The sequence below is a fragment of the Hevea brasiliensis genome, chromosome 16 (assembly GCF_030052815.1).
Source record: "Hevea brasiliensis isolate MT/VB/25A 57/8 chromosome 16, ASM3005281v1, whole genome shotgun sequence".
Lineage (NCBI taxonomy): Eukaryota > Viridiplantae > Streptophyta > Magnoliopsida > Malpighiales > Euphorbiaceae > Hevea > Hevea brasiliensis.
This window is the reverse complement of record NC_079508.1, coordinates 56,144,928-56,169,475: the sequence shown is the minus strand read 5'-3', so window position 1 is coordinate 56,169,475 and position 24,548 is coordinate 56,144,928. Positions and strand designations below refer to the sequence as shown.

Here is a 24,548-nt window from a genome sequence, read left to right as displayed (position 1 = left end):
TTCAAAGGTTTTTGGAGAGAAGAAGAAGAGTTTAGAAAGCCATGGAAGAGAACTTCAGAGAATATTATTAAAAGGGAACTAAGTCTGATTACAACTGAAGAGAGCAACTCCTTATATAGGCGAGGAGGCTCTTAACATTACAGGCAACCGGTTAGAAACTGGCTACCGACACTCTTAAACTAACATAAAGGAAAGCAAAAATAAAGACAGGCACATTATTACATTATTAACTGACAAACTTTAACTTTTATCATGGGGTGGTGGACAGATTGAGGGTGTCATAGTCAGAGTCATCAGAGTCGATTCCAAAAAAGTCCTTTGGCCACTGTCTGTGTACAGGAGAAGGTGGGTTAGTGCTTTGAATGGCATCTCGTGACTCTGTGTCCATTGGATCCTGGGAATCTTGCCACATGGGATGGGTCCAGTCAATAGGCTCATCAGTGAGAGACTGGATGGGACCAAGTGATGTGCAATTCACATGGGGAGGTACCAGACAATAATAGCTTTTGATTTCACAAAGATATTCAGCTAGTTGTTTTCTCAAGGGTCCCATGGCCTCCTTGTCAATAATTGATCCCACATAAGTCCTCCACTCATATTCAGTATTCTGGGTCCAGAGGAGTCCATCGGGCCTTCTAGAGAAAGGCCTATGAAAAAAGAACATGGTTCTGATGTTGAAATTTGAGTAGCGATGGGCACATCTTCTATTCCATGGGTGTCTATGATGCGCTTGATCAGTAGCGCCATCTGAAATGGGCTTAAACCATTCCAGAAACTGACAGAGAGTTACATTGGTGTTGTCCATAACATACTGATATAGGGCCATGAGTGGGAATTCTATCCCTGTAGAATAGAGAGTAACCATGCACCAGAGGAGTCATAGTTCTTCCAGGATGAGTTCTCTGCCAGGGTGGATACTGAAACAGGTGAGGAAAGGGTTGTCAGGGATAAAGACAGTCGAGGAGGGGAGTAATCCCCTTAGGGTATTTCTTGCACTCAGGTAGTGAAATAGATGATCCCTTGCGAACTTAGCCATTTTTGTGATAGGCTGGTTTGGTGAACATCAGGAGAAGCATGCGGAGTAGGAACTAGGAAATTGTGCATTGGAGAAGGAGTATGTGGAGAGGATGAAGATGATGCCATGAGGATCAAAGGGAGTGTAGAGGAAGATTGGATCAGGTGAAGGGTTTTTGGCCTGGATAGGAGGTCAGGAACCAAGTTGTGCTTCCCCTTGATATGCTGGATTGTGAATTTATACTTGGCGAACCAGTCCTTAAGCCTCAGTAATTGTGGTTTAGGAAGAGACTTATTTTTGAAGTCTAGAACCTTTGGGAAGGATGAGCTGTCCATGACCACAGTGAAATGGTGGCCAATCAAATGAAATTCGAATTTCTTTATTCCATTTTTGACAGCTAGTATCTCTTTGTAGACTGAATGATAATGTTTTTGAGGCTCTGGGAACTCTCCACTAGCATGTTCGCAGATATACTTTTCTCCTTGAATCTCTTCGATGAGGACTGCACCCCAGTGGGTGTCACTAGCATCAGTCTGAAGGATGCGGTGTCCAATGCTGGGAATCTTTAGTGGTGGCGGGTTTAAAGCCACTTCTTTTAATTTTTTAACTGCACATGTCTGTTCTTCCCTCCATGGTGGGGCATCCTTTTTAAGCATCTTTGACAGCTGGCAGGTGTGGGCGGCCACATGCGGAATAAACTTCCTGATGTAATTGATGATACCAAGGAACTGTTGTATTTGTTTTACTGTCAAGTCCTTATCAGGAAACTTCAATAATTCTTCTGCAATGTGAGGTCCCGATTGGTATTTTCCATCCTTGAATTTCATTCCAAGGAAGTCGATGTCAGTTTGGGCCAGTGAGCTCTTCTTTTCTGATAGCATAATTCCATAGAAATTCACCAATTGTTGAAATGTGGAGAGGAGTGTCCTATGGGCCGTAACATCTTTGGAGAAGAGAAGTATATCATCTATATAAATAAGAGCACTATGTAGTATGGGCTCAAATATCCTTGTTATGGCCTTTTGGAAAACTGATGGGGCCGTCTTAAGGCCGAATGGAAGGACTGTCCATTGGTATTGGGCCGTAGGAATGCAGAAAGCAGTCTTGGGCCTATCAGAGGGGTTAATACCCAATTGCCAAAAACCAGCTTTAAGATCAAACTTGGAGAAGATATGGGCTTCGTGTAGTTGGGTGAATAAGGCTTCAGGCTTTGGTAATGGGAACTTGTCATCTTGGAGGAAATGATTCAGAGGCTTATAATCTATAACAAGTATTTTCTTCCCTCTTAGTCGTTCCGATCTTTTTTCAACATAAAAGGCCTGGCAGGCCCATTGGGAGGAAGTGGGTTCTATGAGGCCTTGTTGGAGAAGCTGTCTGCACTCTTCTTGGGCTAGAGCCAAGTCTGTAGGATTCATTCCCGGGTGTGATGCCTTTGTCGGATTGATATCTTCATTGAGTTTAAATGGAAGACTGACAAAGAATTCCAGGTTTTTCCATAGGGGGTGGTGATGGTGAAAATGTGCATGGGAATCAACACAGGACCTTAAGAGGAGCTCCTTGTGCTCTTGGAATTCAGCTGAGGCATCAGCCAAAGAATATAACCTTGGGACAGAAGTAAATGGCTGAAAATTCCTCTTATATTTAAATCCTGTGGGGAGGATCTTCAAATGCTTCGCCTGTTGATACAAGTCAAAGCCTATCAGCAAATCCTTGTCAGGAAGATCCGACCCGATGACCCTAGTCCAGAGGATACAAGTGGGGAAGAACTGGATTCCAATTGGATGCTTAGTGATGAGGCTAGTTTTGAAAACATTTCCATCTGCAGCCTTAAAGTATTCTTCATGAGGGATCCAGTATTCTGAGGGTAAGATGGCTGGGTTCATCATGCTTTTGTGAGCCCCGGTATTCAGGAAGCCAATGACACTAATGGGCCGTTCATACTTGCTGGGAAGAATATGAATCGGGACTAAAGGAATTGGGATAGTGTCTGGGCCATAAGTGGATTGGGAGGATTGGATATGTTGGGCCAGGTAAGACGGGCAATGGGCTTCAATATCTGAACTGGATTCTTCTGAAGTGAATGAGTAATCTTCTTCTGATTCAGTGTCTACTCCAAGGGCAAAGACTGTATCTTCATCGGGTTCATCCTGTTCAGAGAACAGGGATTCAACATCATCATGCTCCAGGGAGATGTGAGAAGCCTGCTGTATGTGTTGTAATAGCTTAACTGCCTTATTGGGGTTTTTTGGGCAGTTCTTGGCATAATGACCTCGATTGCCACAGACATAGCACCTGTCAGACTTCTTTGTACTCGTTCTTTTCTTTCGAAAGTATCTGACTGGCCTTCTTCCTTTCTTTTGCTTGAAAGGGGGTTTGAACCCAGAGGGATGTTTCTTGTAATGTGCTTTCTTCTTTGGCTTGCATTCACAGTTCTTTTCCTTGCATTTAATGGCAAGGTGAGACTTCTGGCATACATTCTTCAAAGCTTTGCTGTTGTCAATGATATCTTTGAACAATTTCTGTTGTTCGCACATTTTGTCCAGACAGGCCAAAGTCATTTGATGGATTTCCCCTATAGTGATAGCATTCATTGCTCTTCTAGTAGCAGTAATACTTCTGTGGAGTTCTAGTTGTAATGCTTCTGGTAAGGAGGCAATATAGGTATGCCTGAGGTTGACATCATTGTAACCATTAAGCAGATAATAACGTTGAGTCATGCGCTGGTAGTGTTTTTCAATGTCTGATCTTTTTAAAGAACAGCAGCGCATATCAAAGAACTCTTGTCTTAACTGCTTGCTGTATAAGGATGCATCTCCGAGAAACTCAGCAAAGAGAGCGTTGACTGCTTCTAAGGGAGTCAGGTGGCAAAATTGAGCTTTCTGATATTCTCCAATGGAGGAAAACCAATCTTGCAATGTGCCAACAGTTCGAGAGATGAATTCTCTGAGTATAATGTGGGAGTCAGCACCTTCCCGGAGCATTTGGACATCAAGCTAAGCTTTAAATTCTACAAGGCGATCTCTCCATTTTGATGGGGGAACATCATCTAAGGTGAACCATGGGCCTGAACTGGGCATGGTCTGTTGTGGAGCGCCTGGTAGTCCAAAATTTAGAATTGGTTCATCATCAAGGATCTCAATATGGGGGTCTTGAGGAGGCCCTGTAGGGCCTGTAGTACCACTGGTAGAATCTGTGGTTGGTGAAGGACCTGTTTGGGAGGTTGTTGGCTGAGGATCAGCCATGAGCAGTGTCGTGATATCCATTCGTCCGTCCTCACTGTCATCAGACGAGTCATTAGAAGAATCTTCTTCTGGTTCTGGCTCAGAGGTTATAGACACCATATGCTGAGGAAGAGGATCAGGATACATTTTGTCCTTCCCTTTATCAATTTTCCTTTTTGAAGGATGGGATTCTTCCGAGGAAGATGGACTCTTTGGCTCATATCTGGCAGGTGTTGGAGTAGGTTTGAACAAAGGAGATGGGTGGTATGTCGGAGGTGGTTCATATGAATAATTAAAAGGTCCAAAAGGGGAGTAAGTAGGTTCAGGAGTAGGAAGAAAAGGATTAGGAGTTGTTTGAGCAGAGAAAGGGCTAAATGGGCTGTAAGAGATCGGAGCTTTTGTGGGCTTATGCAAGTCTGCCTCAACTTGGGCCAACTGTTTTTTCAGCCTTCTTATCTCTTGTTCCTTCTGGTTGAATTCTACACCAAATCTCCATTGTTGGATCAAAGCCTTCAGATCTCTATCAAGCTAGGTAATTCTGCTTTGTAAGTCCTTGTACATGTTTTGGGCAAAAGCAGTGAAGGAGTCAATCTTTTGATCAACATGCTGAGTCCTGGTGAGGACCTGGTCTTGGAATCAATACGCTGTAGTGCCTTATTCTGGACAGCAGCATTCTTGGTTTGCCAGTTCAAAACTTCTTCAGCTTGAGTGATCGGGGTTGTCTGACCTTCACTATCAACCTTAGTTGAGTGAATGAAAGGTCTGGTGGAGATTTTGGTCTGCTGGTCGGTCTGTTGTGCTAATGGAGGAAAATCTGCTTCATAAGAGGCAGGTGAGAATATCATGCAGGGTTGCACCAAAGGAAGTGAAGTTGGAGGGGAAGAAACTGGTTTGAGAGGGGGTAGTTTCTTTCCTTCCTTTCTGATGATCTCAAGGGCAAGCTCATAAATGGGAAGAGGCTTCTTCTGCTTGGTTTTCTCATGGATACCAATCCATGGGCTACTATCTGGATAGTCTCTTCTGAGAACTTGTTGTGACTTGCAAGAGGCTCTTCTTGTTTGTTTGGTGAGCTTCCTCCAATTTTTGTCAGACAGAGGATGGTCATATTCATTTTCCCAGTAATTGTCACGACAGTCACAATCTTCATCGCATGCTCCATAACCTGGGAGATCCCAGGGGCAGTGACCATCTATTTTCTGAGGATAGATGTAATGATTGTCTGGTGTTACTGCTCCAATGGGATAGTCGTCTTGCTCCTTTTCTAATGGCTGGACCATCATGGTCTGGAATACAGGCAAGGATCCTGTAGAATGCCGTGGTGGCTGGAAGGAAGTCTGTACTGTTCCATCAGGATTCCTTCTGAAAGAAGATTCTGTGATCTGGATTGGTTGGGAGGTTGAATGAAACCTTTCATAATTAGTTAACCATCCTTTGGGATGAGCTGTTCAAGCTCATTTCTAGGCAGTTGCCTAGGTATCTGAACAATTGTTGGAGTAGTTTCAGTGTCTGAGTACTTTTTTCAAAATTATAAAAACTAATTTAATATTTTTAGGTTGAGGATATTTATAAATACTTTTAAAATATATTATGCATTTTTTTTTTTAAAAAAAAAAAGCACATCATTTTGGTTCTAATAAGAAGATCACTTGTTCTCCGACTTCAACCAACAACTAGTACAGTAGCCAATTAGAAATTAAGGAATCATATTTTGTAAGGAATTGTTAATAGCACCCAACATGTTTTGTAGTATGATCTACCATTATTTTAATAATATAACAGTTATTCATTGAATAGGTGTATAATATAAGAAGGGCAAATTGTAGAGTACACTAGGTGCATATTGCATACTCACAAAAATAGTTACACATGGCCTAAATGTGATATTGTTGGATCTAGGTGTCTTAATCCATGTTTTGATAATAATAAATAATTAGTGTGTTACTAATATACTTTGAAAGTGTTTATGTTAAATTTGTAGGCCCTAGATTCAAAATTATCAAATTGCTTCAAATTAAGGTTAAGGAATAACAAGATAAGGAAGTAAACATTTATGAGACCCTACAATGTAACTTTTATTTATTTTATATCTTGTAAATCTCATTTTATTTATTATGTTGGCTCAAGTTTATGTGGTACTAAGAATATCTTATTCAACTTAGTTTTCACCTAATTATTTATCAAGGAAAAATTAAATAAATTTTTCAAAAATATAAAATTAATTTTGAATTGTATTTTAGTTACAAAATACATTAAATTAGTTTTCTAATGATTAAAACAGATCAAAAATCCGAGTTTGGATCAAAAAGTTATCGGTTTTTTTTAAACTCTTAATTTCTTAATGTATTTACTTGCAACTTTTTCTTGATCAAGGGGGTTAAAATAAAATTTTCACATTTAAGAAATGCATATTTTTTTTTTGAAAGAGTTTTCACTTAAAAGTTTATCAAATGAGTTTTCTAATGGTTCAAACGAATTGAAAATCTGAGTTTCGGTCAAAAAGTTACGCATTTCTAAAGTCTAGGTGCCCTTTTAACACTTTCTGTCCAGAAAGCACTTCGACAACCAAAAGCGAGAAGTTCGACTGCCGAAATTCATTCTTTAAATCATGGTTTTTTAGCGTTAAAAGCTATTTTGTCAAGAGAACACTCCGGCAGCTAAAAGTGGGAACTTCGGCAGCCGAAAGTAACTTTTCAAAAGCTTTTTTTTGGCGCTTCAACCTTTGGCAGCCTAAGTAAATAACTTCGGCAGCCGAACCTGAGTTTCTGTAACTCGATAAAACAGAGTTTTGGATGGTTGAACGGCTAGTTTTGGATTTAATGCACTCCCAACAGTTATTTTCTTGCAAAAACTATAAATAAGCACCATTTATGACTGAAAAAAAGTTTTACAACAACAATCTTTTTGGAAATTTATTGTGTACTAAAGATTTTCTTCATTCTCTCTCTCTAGAACTTGAGCTACCATAGTTAATGTTGAGAACTTGATATTTGAGTTGTAAATTATTTGTCATGAGAGTTCATTCAAGGTTATTGTGAGAACTTATTGCAATTTTGAGTGTGATAGAGCTTTAAATAACTCTTGAGTGTAAAGGGATTTGTAAAAGAGTAAGGGTTTACTCTTGTAGTGATTGTAAGGGGTTTATTCTTCATTCAAAGAGGAATTTTAGTAGAGTTAACTCTCAAGGAGCGCCTTGAGGAGAGGACGTAGGCTTAGAATAGCCGAATCTCTATAAATTTCTTGTGTCATCATTCTTCCTCTACTCTTCTTTGTGTTTAAATTTCTTTTAGTCTTTAATTTTGCAATTAGAACCCAATTTACTCCTCCCTCTTGGGTTGCTACAAGGGACAACAGATATGTTAACATCTAACCTTGCTGTAATATTCAATTCTTATATATGTAAGGCTAGGATTATGCCAGTAGTATTTATGTTAGAGGAGATAAAGGCATGTTTGATGGAGAGGATGTTTAGTAAAAATGAACTGATTAACAAGATTAAAGATAACATATGTCCTAGGATTAGGACTAAGATTGAAAAAGCAAAACTGTGGATAAGATATTGTATAGTCAAACCTGTTATAGGTAACAGGTTTCAAGTTGTAGCAGGTGATGATGGTTTTATTGTATGGATGGATAGGAAATCATGCTCATGTAAGTCGTGGATCTGTCTGGTATCCCATGCTCACATGCAATTGCATGTATTTTCTATATGAAGCACCATTTTAGAAGATTATGTTGACTCTTATTTTAGTAAAAGTCAGTACCTAGCAGTGTATAAGTATGCCATTGAACCATTGAATGGGGCTAACATGTAGCTTGATGTGAATTATACTCATATCTTGCCTCCTAAAAGTAAAATGATGCTTGGTAAACACATCTCTCCCCCTCTCTCCCCCCCACACCCCCCCCCCCCAAAAAAAAAAAAAAAAAAAAAGATAAGTTTGAAGAAGAAAGTAATACCAAAGGGAGTTTGAGTAGAGCTAGTATGGAGATGACTTGCGATTGGTGTTCGCAAATTGGCCATAACAAAAGGGGATGTCCAAACAAGGATAAACCAGCAGCTAAGAAGCTACCAAATGTAATTATCCTATGATTTAATTATTTTTTAATTTTGTCAAATATTAAATATGTATTAAATGCATTAATTAATTATGTTTGTACTGAAAGAGGAAAAAAGGCAGACCAAGAGTACATCCTAAAAAATCAAGGCCACCAATTGAGTTAAGTGAATCATCTACTCTAAGAGGCAACACATCAACTATATCAAATGCAAAGGAATTGAGAATGGTAAGAATTCATTTCACTAATCTTCATACTGGATTTGTTTTGTATTAAGTGTATAAAAATATATTTTACATGACACTTATTACTATATTTGTGACCATAGGCTAAAACTGGATTTAGTGTACTTGTTAGTGAAGAATCATGAAAAATATATGCAAGGGTAATCAATTGATTATTTCTTTGCTTCATATTCAATTCATTGTAATATAAGTTCTATTGAATGATGTGCAAGGCATAATTGTGTGATTTTGTCATTTTGAGCAAAATAGATGCCAGGCAAGACATTTGTTGAATATGTCAGTGGATCAAATGCAACTGCATAGGCTGCTAGATGGGTTAGGAATTATGTAATTGATACACATCAGTCATCACAACTGAACCAATTGGTTCTCAAGCACGAATTGAACCAATTGGTTCTCAAGCACAAACTGACCAACTGGCTCTCAAGCACAACCAAGAAAATGTTATGGACCACAAACAAGGAGCAAGTCCAAAAAATAATGGAGTAAGATATCAAGCATGAAGTCTATAATTTTGATTGTGATGTTTTTAGTGCCATATTTGTACAATGTAAATGGGAGTTAGAAGTTTCATTTTGTTAAAAGTGCATTATTGCTTCTTTTTGTTTTTTCACAGTGGACCAATTGTGAGTTGTTCTAGAGATGTTCATACTTCTTTTTTTATAAGTGTTTTACGTAGTTAGTAATATGGACAATGTAATGACATATTGCTGCTATAATGGACCAAAGTTTATAGAATGGTCACTATAAACAGTGTAAAGACAACTTCTATGTGAAATACAAATTGCAGATTTGGTTTTCAATATTTTGATTAATTTTACATTTCATATTGGTTGTGCAATGTTTACAAATAGTTTAATATGACAACTTGAGAAATTTAGTTAACATTCTGTCAAAATTTTCCTCAACTACAAAGAGACCAAATTTTCATTCAATCTTGTTCTTGTCAATCCAACATTAACAATAAACATTGTAAGTAATAATCTTGCCAATAGCTTCATTAACACACCAAAAATTCCTAAACTTTTACTCATTAATTTTAAAAGTTCATACATTGATGCATACATTGACATAGTACTGCTTCCATCCATACATTACTACATTAATAATTAAAAGTCTTCCACACATAGACACCAATTTTTTCAGCAAGAAACAACAACTTGCTGCTTTTTTCTTTCATCAAATTCAAGAGCAGGGAATGCATTATAATCATAGTAGCAACATAAAATAGCCTTAATCTCCATTTCTTCACTTACATTTTCTGTATTTTGGCTTGCAATAATTGGCTATCTTGTTTGAGTTTCTTTTCCTTCTCTTTCTTCTTCAAGAGCTCATACTCAGTAATCTTCAAATTTCTCTCCAACTCACTCCTAACTTACTATTTCGCTGCAATTGCTTCTTTAAGCCTTTCTTTTTTGTCGAATATTATGTCAAACACTGATCTTTCTCTTGAACTAAGAACCAACTCTTTATCATACCAAAGAAAGAAATCGCAATTGTTTGACTGCCACAAATAAACCCATTACCAAAGTTAATCCGTCTTACCCATTACCCAACAAAAAAAAAAACATAAAAACAAGACTTTACCTTCCTCAACGGATAACAGAAGGACCTCCTACTTGGTTTCTTTCATATGAATGAGGTAAGCAATGGTGCAATCTCATGGTAGATAGGACAACAAACACGAGTTGCAGTTGCTGTCGACGATGAAGCACTATTCGCATCCATCCCTAGTTCAATACAAAAGCAAAATCACCCTTACAATGGCTAGCCGAATCAAAGGGAGAGCAAACAAATTAGAGAGATGAAACAAAGATCAATAGTTTAGACTTTATTTTTGTTTCTAAAGCTGGAGAAAAATTAATTTAGGGTTTCTTCAACATTGCATGATATTTTTACCCTTGGTTAAAGGGTTAACTAGAGTTAAATATTTTTTTTTTTATTTCCTATGTGTATAGTGGGGCTCAAAATTATATAATAAAAAATGTCAGGTGTCTTGCCACATAGGATTGGGCACATGCCCCCCAATTTTAATTTGAAATTTGGATACAATTTTTTAAATTCATAAGGGTTTGGTCAATTGAACCAAAATTGGAATGATTGGATTAAAATGCAAAACGGTGAAAATGTTTGGATTTTTAGTGTGATTAGGCCTAATTAAAATTATATTTTATGAATCTCAAAAGTTTCATTTCATTTCTCAAGCACCCTAAAATTTCCCATATAACTTGCCTTTCTCATTCTCTTCTTCTACACTGTTTTAACTAAGGGAAATTCTCGCCAAACTAGATCCATCATAAGACCAAGAGACAATTATGTGGGAACTAAATATTTAATAAATGGGTCTCACCATACATCTTATATATTGGGTCCATCGCGAATTGGGTCTAGGTATGAAAAATTCATTAACGAAAAATTCTTACTTAAATTGGGTCCATCATAGATCCAAGATACAATTATGTAGGATCCATTTATTTAATAAATGAGTCTCATCAAGCAATTTGTGTCTACCCATTTATTTAGTAAATGAGTCTTACCATGCATTTTGTGTATTCGATCCATGTTGAACAGGGTATAGATAAGAAAAATCCACTGATGAAAATTTTTGCTTAAAACGGGTCCATCATGAACCCAAGATACAATCATGTGGGACTTATATATTTAGTAAATGAGTTCCGCTATCAATCTTGTGTCTTGGGTCCATGGTGGATCTAATTTAGGTAAGAAAAATCTATTTACAGAAAATTATTACTTAAATCAGGTCCATCACAGATTCAAAATACAATAATGTGAGACTCATATATTTAATAAAGCCTTTTAATTTAATAATAATAATAATAATAATAATAATAATAATAATAATAATAATAATAATAATAATAATAATAATAATAATCTAAGAGCTTTTGATATTATTTTGTAATTGATATAATTGATTTCTATTATATATAAATTGCTGTTTGTAATTAGTAATTTTTCAAAATTATAAAAATTAATTAAATATTTAATTTTAGGTTAAGAATATTTATAAACAATTAAAAAAATATTTTTTCAAAAAAAAAAGCACACCATTTTGGTTGTACTAAGAAGTCTCTCGTTCTCCAACTTCAATCAATGGCCAGTATAGTAGCCAGTAATCCAAGTGCAACTAGGGGAAACAAACTTGCATTTGAAATAATATCAATGTATAAAGGCAAAGCAAAACCCTCGTCTTTGTGGATGCATATTCTTAAACCTTGCAAGTTCATTTTCTTTTATCAGAAGGAGAAAACGAAGTAGAAGCGATGAAAAGAAAAGCTATGGCTGAGCAAGTACAAGGAGGTGGAGAAGAGAGCTTGTATAATCATGGAGTGGCCTGATGGAGAGGGTGTTTCATTGGCAAAGGAGGATTTGGGTCTGTTTATTTGGCCAATTGGAAGAAACCTAAATCAAGAAATAGAATTTATCCCCTAGTTATGGCGGTAAAATCAGCGAACATCCCTGTGTCAAGTTTGCTTCAGCAGGAGAAAGAGGTTTTCAACCATCTTTATGGCTGTCCGTTCCTTCTCGAGTGTTACGGCGAAGAAATTACAACCACCGAGGATGGGGAGATGGTTTACAACATCTTGTTGGAGTATGCTTCTGGAGGAACCCTAGTTGATTTTGTAAAGAAATCTGGCGGTCATGGGTTGCCTGAGTTGGATGTGTAGAGATACACAAGGTCTATTCTTCAAGGCATTGCTTATATTCATAGCCATGGTTATGTGCATTGCGATTTGAAACCTGAGAATGTGCTACTTATGTCCTCTGAGAATGCTGAATTTGTGCCTAAGATAGGGGATTTTGGGTTGGCCAAGAAAATTGAAAAGAGCAAAAAGAGGAAACTGTTTTCTTGCTTGGGAGGGACTACTTCGTACATGGCACCAAAGACTGTGGTTGATCCTATTCAGGAGCCTCCCTCAGATATTTGGGCTCTTGGATGCATAGTTTTCGAGATGTTCACTGGGAAGTCAGTTTGGGATGTCAAACCTAATATATGACCACTGAGCAACTTTTGAAAAAGATTGGTGATAGGTATGAATTGCCTACAATTCCTCCTGCGATTTCGAAGGATGGGAAGGATTTCTTGAAACGATGTCTAGTGAAGAAACCTACTTTCAGATTCACTGTTTAAATGCTATTGAATCATCCTTTTATATCAGTATTAGATAACACAAAAGGCAACGAATTTGGGGAGATTTTGAGTGAAGTTCATGTGAACTCTACGGTCACATTATCTGATATTGACAAGGAATTTTGTGCTTCAGGCTATTATGAAGACTGGAGCTCGTCATCTGAAGAGGGTTTTTCCTCTTTGCTAGATGAGAAGTCTGGTGTTTTGCAGGATCCTTATTTGCATAATCAACAGTCCAAGGAAGTACTACCCTAGTCCCTGCCATAATTAACAAAGATATTTTTGCAATGTATTCATGAGGTTTTCTAGGTTTTTTGACTTAAACATTTTAAGTTTAGGTTAGGTTCTTGGTTATCTGATATGGGTGGTTTTACAATAATTAGATTTGTTAAGTTTTTCTTGGATTGATTATTAATAATAAATAAAATCTTGATTTATCCCAAAAAGAGAAAAAAGATACTTTTGCAACCCCAAAACAGGATTCCTTCCAATATGGCGGAGCATTGTTCAGCTTTCTTCATAATTCCTACTGGTGCACATTGTTATGCTTTTAAAGTTGAACCTTGCATGAACTCTCTCAAAACCAGCGTGAGAGACTCCAATTTGAGCAATAAATTATTAACTAGGCTCGAAGTGATTATTAATGAGTTTCATGTAATTAGGCTCAACTATCAAAGTTCAATGACCCTGTGATTTCATATTATGCAGTAAGTTTTTTCATTGTTGAAGATTCTAATTCAGTTAGCTCGATAATGAAAGGTCCTGTGAGTTCACTGCTGTAATGATTGAGCATGCGTGTATGGTTGCCCCTAGGCCTGCTAGTTCTTCCACAATGCATATTTTATCATAGCACCAGTGAGAGATAATAACAAAGTTGGACTAATTTAAAATTTACATATCAATGATTTATTACTCCTATGATAAATTGTTCAACACAAAATCCAAATGAGCCAAACTGTAGCCACAAGAAACCCATTTCTCTAAGGAAAATTTTTGTTTAGACCGGATTTATCGTGAATATAAGATACAATCACGTGGGATCTATATATTTAATATATCTTATGTCTTAAATCAATGATGGGATCTATATATTTAATATATCTTATGTCTTAAGTCCATGGTTGACCATAAATGAACAAACATGACGCGTACCAAATAGAAACCTTAGTTCACACATTAGGCGAGTTGCATGTACAAGATATACAGACATCTAACTAAGAAAAATGGATAAATGAATAAGGATCTTACAACGATGTTAAGCTAGCCATCAAACACAGAAGACACAATCTCCATAAGCTCTTCTCTTTGGGCTGCAACTGAACAATCACAAAGGGAGCCCTCAATCCCAAAATCCAGTCCATCCTATTCTTCCAAGTCCTTGTTCAGCTCACTCTCAATCGTACAACATGTTGTGCATTGATATTAACATGTGTGCACTCGTTCAGCTCATTCTCATTCTTTTCAAAACCTAAAAAGCTCTGTTTAAACATGGGCTTCCAAGCACTGAGCACAATAGGGAAATCCAATGAGATTTCTAGTGACTTGTGAGTGATATCCAAAGAGCCCAGCCCATCTTCAATTGGACATAATTTTTTTGGGTCAAAAATAATTCCATTGATTAGAAGTCATTACTAGGCTCAAGGCTCAATAGGCCAATCTAGATTAGAAGGAAAAGAAACAACCGCCTAATTTTTTGGGGTCAAAAATAATTTAAATGATTAGAATTCATTGCGTGGCTCAAGGCCCAATAGGCCCATCTAGATTAGAAGCAAAAGAAACAACAGCGTACGCTACTCAACCCAATTACAGAGCCCATCAGCCCAAAGAAAACTTAGGATCTGCGACCCAAAAGATACACAAAAATATATATTCAAACTTGGTTGCTACGATTGTTCAGACACTGCAGCTGTGCACTCCACCATTGGCTTTCTTATGTCAGTACCAGCATTGTTAATCTGTATTGGCAAATTCAAGAATTGCAATTCATATTGTAACAAGAAAAGCTAGCTCAAAAGATTATTCAGAGTCTTGGCTTTCAAATTACAAATTTCATAATTAGCACGATCATACATAAACAATTGCAACACAGAAAATGTTCAAAAAAATTTTAGAAATATTTTCCGCGAAATAGAGAGATTTTTACAAGTTAGTCTTATTATTCTGTTGTGCGATTCCAAATTTAAAAGGAAAGGGATAACTAACAACCCTGGAGGTTAGAATATTTTATAAGAAAGAAGAAAAAATATTGAAATTGTAGAGATCAGCCAAGAAAAATAAAACGTAACTCTGAAGCTTATAAGGATATTCAGCTTCCCATCAAACATGGAGGACACAATCTGAATTAATTTTTCTCTTTTGGACACATCACACTGAAGCTGTTAGTGGTAGACCTTAGGCCTTTCCACCCCTTCGGGCATTGATTAACCTCAGCTTCATCTCTAAAACATGTATGCACAGTTGCCCCTAATCCTGACAACTCCACAACAGCATGCCTTTTAAAAAAAAGAAAGAAGATTTCAAATTACTAATCTGAATCCCAAATTTAGAATATGAGAAGCAAAGGGATATAAAATAAGAACCCAATTCCTCTGGTACTACTAGTTACAAGAGCAGTAGTCCCAGAAAGAGACCATCTTACCCTGCTGCTGCACACCCGAGCCATGCTTGATGTTTTCTATCGCCACCACTTGCCCGTAATTTAAAATCAGTACTGAAAAGGAAAAAAAAAAAAAAAAGGAATAGAATTAAATCATGATGCATTAGCTAAAATGACTGTGAGCCTAAAATATGCATACATATCAAAATCTTCAATTAACAATAATATTTTCTGAAATTTTCGGCTTCTTTTTTGTTTGTAACTATTTCATAAATGTTCCCACAGGATGTATGCTTCGTGAAAGATGATGGTAAAGATATCTTATTGCCCTGAAATCGATCCCTTAATATATGGAATTTTACTTTAGAATCCCACTTCATTGTGGATATTACAAGAAATTAAAAAAATAATTACAAAAATTATCGACTAAATATATCTATTTTTCATTGGTAATTAGGATTTACTGACGAATAACCGATGAAATTTTTTCGTAAACAAATCCACGAAAAAAATATTGTCACTAAATTTACCAATGAATTATTTCGTAAGTAAATTGAGATTTGTTTATAGGTAATTTCGTAGAAAATTGTATACTTATAAATTATAGACTATTTACCCATAACATTTTTTATTGGTAATTATCGACGACAACAAATTATCATTGATAATTACCAACAACAACTTTTCGTAGTTATTTTTTATTTTATATTTTTAATTTAACTTTTTATTTTTTGATTTAATTTAATTTTTAATTTAAATTAACTTTTAAATTTAATTTAATTTTTAAATTTAATTGAATTTAATTTAATTTTTAAATTTAATTGAATTTAATTTAAAATTTTAATTTATTTTATTTTACATTTTTAAATTTTTTTATTAATTTTAAATTAAATATTAATTATTTTAATTTAAATGTAAAATTATTTTTTAATTTTTAAGATTTAATTAACTTAAAAAAAAAAAATAACTAACGGGTCCAAATTAGGTCCCACATAGTGGCTATGCCATAATTATCATATGTTAGAGAGTGTCTTTCTTTTAATAGAGAATCTAACTCCCCTCCTATCTATTCACAAATGATGCGAGAATATTATATTTTTTGTGATTTACTGATGAATTACCGAGGAATAATTTTCATAGGTAAAATTTTTTAAGCTTTTAATTTTTTTTTAATATTTTCTTCTTAGTATTACTTACTAAATATGATTCATTGATAATTACCGATGAAAAAGTTTCGTAGGTAAAATTTTTAAGCTTTTTAAAATTTTTTTTCTTATTTTCTTCTTAATATTATGGACTAAATATGGTTCGTTGGTAATTACCGATGAAAAAATTTTGTAGGTAAGCTTTTTAATTTTTTTTATTTTCTTCTTAATATTACCGACAAGGTTCGTTGGTAATTACCCGCTACATATTTTTGTAGGTAATTTATTTTAATAATTTTATTTTCTATTTTTTTTAATATTATTGACCAAAAATAAGTTTGTTAGTAATTACCGATGAAAAAATTTCATAAGTATTTATTTTAAAATTTTATTTTTTATTTTCTTCTTAATATTACCTATAAAAAATGAAAGTTTTTTAATTTTTTTACCACTTTATTTCTTAATATTATCGACTAAATATGGTTCGTTGGTAATTATCGATAAAAAAATTTTATAGGTAAGCTTTTTAATTTTTTTCTTAATATTACTGACCAAATACATTTCATTGGTAATTACCGACGATAAATTTTTGTAGGCAATTTATTTTAAAAATTTTATTTTCTATTTCTTTCTTAATATTAGCGACCAAAAGTAAGTTCACTGGTAATTATCGTTAAAAAGTTTTCATAGGTATTTATTTGAAAATTTTATTATTTATTTTTTTTCTTAATATTACCTAAAAAAAAATTTCGTTAGCAATTACCGATGAAAAAGATTCGTAGGTAAATTTTTTTAAGTTTTTTAATTTTTTTTAATATTACCGGCTAAATACGAGTTAATCGGTAATTATCAACTAATTTTTTTGTCGGTATTTTTTTAATTTGATCACTAATTTTACCGTCAATATTAGACGCTACTTTTACTTATGAAATTAGGTCATCGATAAAGGGTTCATCGATAAACGGTCGGTAATTTCGTCGGAACAAATGAATTTAAATTTTAATTCTCTTTTTCGTCGATAAAGTGTTAGTAAATTAATAACGAAATTTTATCGTCAATAATTTTTGTAGTTAATTTTAAAATTTCTTGTAGTGAAATAGTGTGCATATGTGGCTTATATGAGAACAAAGATTTTATTAAAATTACTATAATTTTTACAAGCATCCATCATGTGTGTCTATCTATTTATCGACAAAAAAAAAATTATGAAATTTTACTGATTTTTCAGTTACAATTTTCATCACAAATCAACTAAGCAATTATTGCCTGCATGGATCTAATAAAAAATTTTTTTTTCCAAACATTTCTTAATTTGATCATTTCGAAGCTTTTTCTCCAGATATACGTGTTGCAGCTGCTGAGCTGCATGAAGTGTTATTTTGTTTATCCTTTATTCAAATCCAAGATATTAATTACATGCTTCAACGTTAACGATTCCACGCGCATTTGAATTGGTTTACCAAAGTGTATTTATATAATTAGGATTGGATCAAATACACAATTATTCAATTAATGACCTTACAACTAGACTTATTCAAAGGCAAGCTGGACTAGGCCAGGCCCGTACGTGTCAAGCCAAGATTCAGAATTTATCTCTATTTTTCGACTTATTTTAACAAAATGCATGATAGATATTGCTGTGGCCTAATGCATGTCTTATAGTATAGCAGAAGGTTTCAATTCTCACAGTTTAATTTATGTCTTTTTCGTTTTTAATTTTTTTAAATAGTAATTAATAAGAAAAATAAAAATATATAATAGCTAGCTAATTTAATTGATATATTGAATGAGATCAAATCTAATATTACAAAATTATATATTTTTTTGAAAAAAAATATGAAATTGACATTGAATATTTAATTATTATAAAGGAAAATAAAATAAAATGCCTTGGATCGACTAGTTTGACGTGAAGATGAGGGGAAGATGTGGTGAGTATAATATGATCCATAGAAAGGAAGACCAAGGAATTCCAAGCAAACTCATTAGACAGACAAGAAGATACTTCTAAGTCAGAAATCCATGGGTTTACTCTGCATATACTTTCTTTGTAGGTCTTTCACCTTTTTTATTTTTTTTTAATGATGTGCTTATTATTTTATATTTATATATCAATCAAGCCTAAAGTAATGCAAATATATATATATATATATATATCCTGAAATTTACAAGCAAGAACAGCACTTGAACACCGTTGAAATGAGGATTATATTAAATTAGCTACAAAATGTAAATTACTTAATTCATATATCACCCAATAAAAAATATCAACTGTATTTTCAATTAGAATAAAGTTTATCTAAATTTTATCTGTCTAAAATAGAAGTGTGAGTTTTATTTATTTTATATTTAAGTTCACCATACATATTTTATCTTAAATTCACAAAAAATCAGATCTAAAATAAATATTTCGCCACAATCTAAATATGACAATCAATAAGTCAAAAATTAACCAAAATTGGCCCCACAGTAGAATTTTCTAAAGGAGAGAATAAATTTGTTGAATAGTTGACTGACCACAACTGTGATTAGTAGAAATTATGCGGTCATACATTATGTTTTAATTTAATGTTTCTTCAAATAATAATAAAAAAATCCAAATAGGACTTTAATTTCCTATGTTTAGTATGAAATGAAGATTAGTATATATATAATCTCATAATTGTAACCAAGACATAGTACCCTTCTCAATTCTCTTATCTTTCTTGCATATATAGCACAAAACCAGAATTCCCATATTCGCCAGATCGTTGATATTATCAGCAAGTATCGAAATGGAGTCAGCAAGATATTGGGAAGAAGAAGCGTCTGTATGGCCTCCAAGATCTTATTTCTGCAATTTCTGTGGAAGAGAATTCGGGTCAGCTCAAGCCTTGGGAGGTCATATGAATGTTCATAGGAGAGATAGAGCAAGGCTAAAGCAGTCTCCTGGTTTCCAAAACTACTTTCTTCATCATCAACATCAAAATCATCATAAAATTACCTTGGTTTACAATCCTAATTCTAGGGCTTTTGTGTCGCCATCCGAAGTTTCAATTCCGGTGTTGACACGAGAAAAGAAATGCCATAGACCTGATATTTCAGTGAATCCAACTGAGAGGAAGAAGGAGAATGTTAGTCGTAAGAGACAGAGAGATGATGAACTATTCGTTCCTAAATCAAGTTCCATGAAGAGAGATCATCTTCAAGCAGAGGTGAAGAGACTGTGTCAAGATGCAACCCAAGACTTGGATCTTGAGCTTAGACTTGGGTTTTCCCTTATTTAGTTACCTTGTTTTTCAAATAAATAGAATCCCTTTTTTCCCTTCAAATTTTTAAATCTATATTTTGATCTTGATCTTGGATTTTCTCGCATTCTATGTGCTCTCATATTTCATCAATCAAGAATTGAAAAATATATGAAGAACATTAGCAATTTGCTCTGATTGATAGCGTACAAGGACAAATTCTGTTGTAGTATTTCCAAAAAAAAAAAAAAGGAAAATACAATTTGCAGATTTTTTTTTTGTTTGGTGGGGGGGTGGGGGGGGGGGGCTCGAGTTTATGGGGTGTGGTCAAATGAAGCTTAAAATTATGTATGCGGTCATGCTGGTGGTGGCAGAATGATGATTGCACGAATTACCATATATAGCTGCATCTTATGCTATATTTCAATATACAAGTCCATGATTATCAATAGAAGTCTCCTATTTCCCTTTAGGTTTAAAGACTAATTGATTAAGTGACACAGTGGAAAATCCTCTCTTCAATCTCTTAGCTAAAGTACCTCTCTATTTCAGCTGTAATTAGAATTAAATATCGGTTTAATTTGTTGGGAAATAGTTGCTAAGTAGTGCTTTTATAGATCAGGCAGGAAATTTCTTCTCCACTCTAGTTTCATGGTAGATAAAGAGAGAGGATGACAATATTATATTTTTATTTGATTATTAATCATGAATTGAGTTTAAAAAACAAAATTTTATCAAAATAATGACAAGAGCAAAATAAAATAAAAATAAAATTTAATCAGGATAAAACAATTATTAATATATTTTGATTGTAACTATTTTAATCCATAAAGTGAACATTTATATAAATTGGCTAACAAGTTTTTTAGTGTTTATAATTTTTTTTTTTCATACAATTAGTTTTAATCGGGACTCAAACTCAATATCTCACTGTTTTACATGCTAAAATTCATTAATATAATATTTATAAAATTAAAAATACATATATTTAAAAAATTATTGCATGATATTTTTAATTTGATTTTAGATAATATTAAAAGAGTAATTTATAATCGTATTTGTTTGTCTAGTCCTAACAATTGCTGCGTTTTGTTTATTAAAGAAAAAGTATTTCTTCATACCAATATATTATTATATATTCATGAGAAATTAAGTCAGCTGAGAACTCTCAAAACTCACTTTTCTGGATGGATGAACACCAAACTTGAACTGCATCTTCACGTTGATGACGTTTATATGAATGAATAAAGATGTGATAAATCCAAATTTTTTTAAAAAAAATGTATAAGTTTTTCCGACAATAATAAAATATAGATCAGTAACTTTCTTAATTTTAATTACTTTTCCCCAACAGCCAAACAAAACCCTGTCGTTTCTAATGGCTTGATCAACATGTTTTGTAGTCCTCCATTCCCAACCATTTGGCAAATTAACTCATCAGCTAAATTCCAAAATAAGTAACCCCAACAAAAACAATAACAATTATATGATGAAATTGATTCAATTTTAATTGAATTTCTTTTTTTATTTATTTTTAATTAAAATAAAAAATGAAATTTCACAAATTTAAAAATAATTCTAATACTATTTAAAGATCTTTAAATTAATAATAAATTATAAAAATCAATATATGACCATCACCACTTCCAATTTGATATGAGGTCTGTGGAAACATTTTACATTGTAATGCTTACTTAAAAACAAACTAAAATATGCTTATGGGAGGTTTTTTTTTTTTTTCTTTTGATAGTATTTATTTATCATAAATTTAAGATATAATATATTTATTTTTATTTATTATTTAAAATTTTTTATTATGATTAAGAGAAATAGGAAGGGAGGTGATGAGATGAATTTAAAAAATTATAGAAATAATTATTACATATTTAATAGAGATAAAAGTAAAATTAAAAAATTAAATTAATATGCTTCATAAAATGATAAAAAAAATTCAATAAAATAATATTTAAAAAATAATATATATATATATATATATATATATATTTTTTAAAAAATTTATAATAAATTATATCTAAGCAAACTTTTTCTATATATTTAATTAACCGAGTGGATGACATCTTATAGAGGGATTTTGAGCTTCCACATGGCAGGCTCCAAGAACCGGTGGATTTTAGCTGGCACACAGCCGAAAGACTTTACCATTTGTACAAAGAAACGTTCAAAGGCCTATGTGATTAATTGGACACAAATTAATTAAGCATTATGTTTTCATAATTATATCTCCAAAACATTATGAATATTTATTCTATTTAAAATTTATTCAGCTTCCATTAGACGAAAATTACAAGAATGAATTAATCAAGTTTTCGAAAATAAAAAGTGGAACTGTACAAATGGAGATATCTAAATTTCTTTTTGATTCTTCTTTGGTCAGCGAAGAAAACAATATAAAAGTTAGACCTAATTTTGTAGTATGAAAAGGTTTAAATTCTTATTTTTCTCCTCATTATCATTCTCTCTCTCTCTCTCGAACCAAACAAAAACAAGGAAAATCATTCATATATAAACTTAGACCATTTACAGGCTCAGCTATCGTATATGAGCGGGATATTTTACTTTGGAGAAACCCTTTTCGATATTTTACTTGTTCGAAGGCCCATCTAAAACCCACTGCATGTTGATGAATCATTTCCAAATATATCAACAGTGATAGTGATTAGCGAGGCAATCCCTATATTCTATCGCCAGGTGGCTCAAATGTCAATCCATTTCAAAGAATGGTTTTATTCAAATGGTTTAGCTAATATATATTTCATCATGGTGCCCAAAAATCTTAAATTTTGTACTTTTCAAGTGTCTAGCATTGTTGGCGTGAAAGTGTCAGACGCGGTTTCACCATATTCAAAAAAAGCTTAATTATTGGAATCCACTACCATGCCTTGCACCTTCTAGAAAATGCATAAAAATTTCAGAAATTAATGTCCCAGAATAAAAATAAACAATCTATGCCAGAATCCCAACAATTTTTCCTATGGCCATCTTTGTCCTTTTGCAGTAATATCCAAAATCTTTTTGATGGCCTTATAATTCCCGTCAACCAACAACAGATTCACTAGGACACAGCCAGTAGTTGACCTCTCTCTCTCTCTCTCTCTCTCTCTCTCTCTCTCTCTTTCTGAGATTGCTTGGTAATGGAGACTGAACAACCCAACCAAGAAAATCCAGACAACTTGAACACAGAAGAGCAAGGATCTAGCCAAGTTAGATCCTATGAGTGCACCTTTTGCAAGAGAGGTTTCTCTAATGCACAAGCCCTAGGAGGGCATATGAATATTCATCGTAAAGACAAAGCCAGGCTCAAACACCCCTCGTCAAATGAGCTTCAACAATCTCTGAACATCCCAAAGATTCTCTCTCCTTCGTTTTCCCCAATTCCCACAATTATAACACACCCACCAATGCAAGCTAAGTCTAGCCAAGATGCAAGCTCCATCAAGTGGCGGCCTTGGTTTCTTGATAATGAAAGTGATGATGCCTCTAAAAGGACCGAAACCCGTGTTGGAGAAATCCAGCAACTATCCTTGTTTGCCGACAAACCATCCGCTGAAGATCATCATCAACAACAACCTAACAGTGATCAAGATCAGGGCAGCAACGAACAGGGTTTTTCGTCAAGCCAGAGCTTGTCAAGTTCAGAGCTGGACCTTGAACTTAGATTGGGTCCTGAGCCTCAAGACTCATTGCCGGCAGCGAGTACAAAAAGGTTCTTTTGAATTTGCATATTCTATAATTATATTGTTCTGCACTCTTCATCATTTCCTAATTATTTTGAATTTGTTATGCGTGTATATTCACTTGAAAGATATTATAGAATATGCAAATTCAGAAGAACCTTAATTAATTTTAAGGGTTTGATCTTTACTATGCATCTTTCTTGTTCTAACATATGGAATTTGATTAGTTTTTATGGTTTTAATTACTTTTTAGCTTATGTTTAACATATGGAATTTTACTTTTTAGTAGGATACGGCATTGTTTTGGTCAAGGTTGATTATTGTAATTTTAACGTTTATGCCGAATTGTATGCTTTTTATGGAAGAAGCCCATAATATGTCAAGACTGAATCATATCACATAGAACTTTAGAGATGGCTAGGAATGTGCGAGGAGGTGTATATATGTTTTTTCAGTTTGAAATTATGGTTTATGTGTGTATATATATATATATATATATATATATATATATATATATATATATATATATATATGAGATGCTGCTGAAAGCATCTTAACCCTAGTTTGTTGTGAACTCCTTAAACCTTATATTTCTTCTGGTGTATACATATTCTCCTAGCTAGGCTTGATTTGTCTTTGTTCTTTCTAAACAAGTAAAAGGGGGAGGAAAAGAGATCTTAATTTACATGGAGAATTGTATCCATCCTACAGATAGATGTGATTTTGAAGTTGCCTCTGTGTAAATCCAACTGCAATATATTACGCCTAAGTAATTAAGTATATCCTTTTTCTGTTTTCTCAATTCAAGTGCAAATCTTTGCTTCAATTTTTCGTGCAAAAGCTTAAAATTGGAAAACTATACATAGGCCGGGGTGCGTTTGCTTGGATTTAAGTTTTATTACGCTCACTATAAATATGGATTAGAGGATTCAAAAACCTGAATTTTTTCACTCTCCATGCCTCTAATTAAGGGTATGAAAACATCAATTTTTATTTTTTTTTGATAAGCATGAAAACATCAATGTTATTGGATTATTATTGTGCATGACACCTTAATTAACAATATTTAATGTTTGATCGGAAAAGAGATTGACTAAGTGATCTTGAATGTTATAAAGAGGAGTAACTATAGATCATGAATGCTACAATATTTCTTGAATTTCAAAAGATGGGATCATTTCCTTTCATGATGGCT

The 24,548-nt window shown here is 33.7% G+C and overlaps 1 protein-coding gene and 2 pseudogenes across 1 annotated transcript; all 3 read left to right on the top strand.

Moving 5' to 3' along the window:
* The first annotated feature begins 11,685 nt into the window (after nt 1-11,685).
* LOC110643852 (mitogen-activated protein kinase kinase kinase 20-like) lies at nt 11,686-13,049 on the top strand (annotated as a pseudogene).
* A 6,041-nt stretch (nt 13,050-19,090) lies between these two features.
* LOC110644421 (transcriptional regulator SUPERMAN-like) lies at nt 19,091-19,853 on the top strand. Its single transcript, XM_021797187.2, has one exon. The coding sequence runs from the start codon at nt 19,206-19,208 to the stop codon at nt 19,695-19,697; it is 492 nt and encodes a 163-aa protein (XP_021652879.2). The 5' UTR covers nt 19,091-19,205; the 3' UTR covers nt 19,698-19,853.
* Nucleotides 19,854-22,774: 2,921 nt separating this feature from the next.
* On the top strand, nt 22,775-23,539 carry LOC110643860 (transcriptional regulator TAC1-like; annotated as a pseudogene).
* The last annotated feature ends 1,009 nt before the right edge of the window (nt 23,540-24,548 follow it).

What these genes read in the sequence shown, in the direction of transcription:
- LOC110644421 (XM_021797187.2), top strand. Translation starts at nt 19,206, where the DNA reads ATGGAGTCAGCAAGATATTGGGAAGAAGAAGCGTCTGTATGGCCTCCA.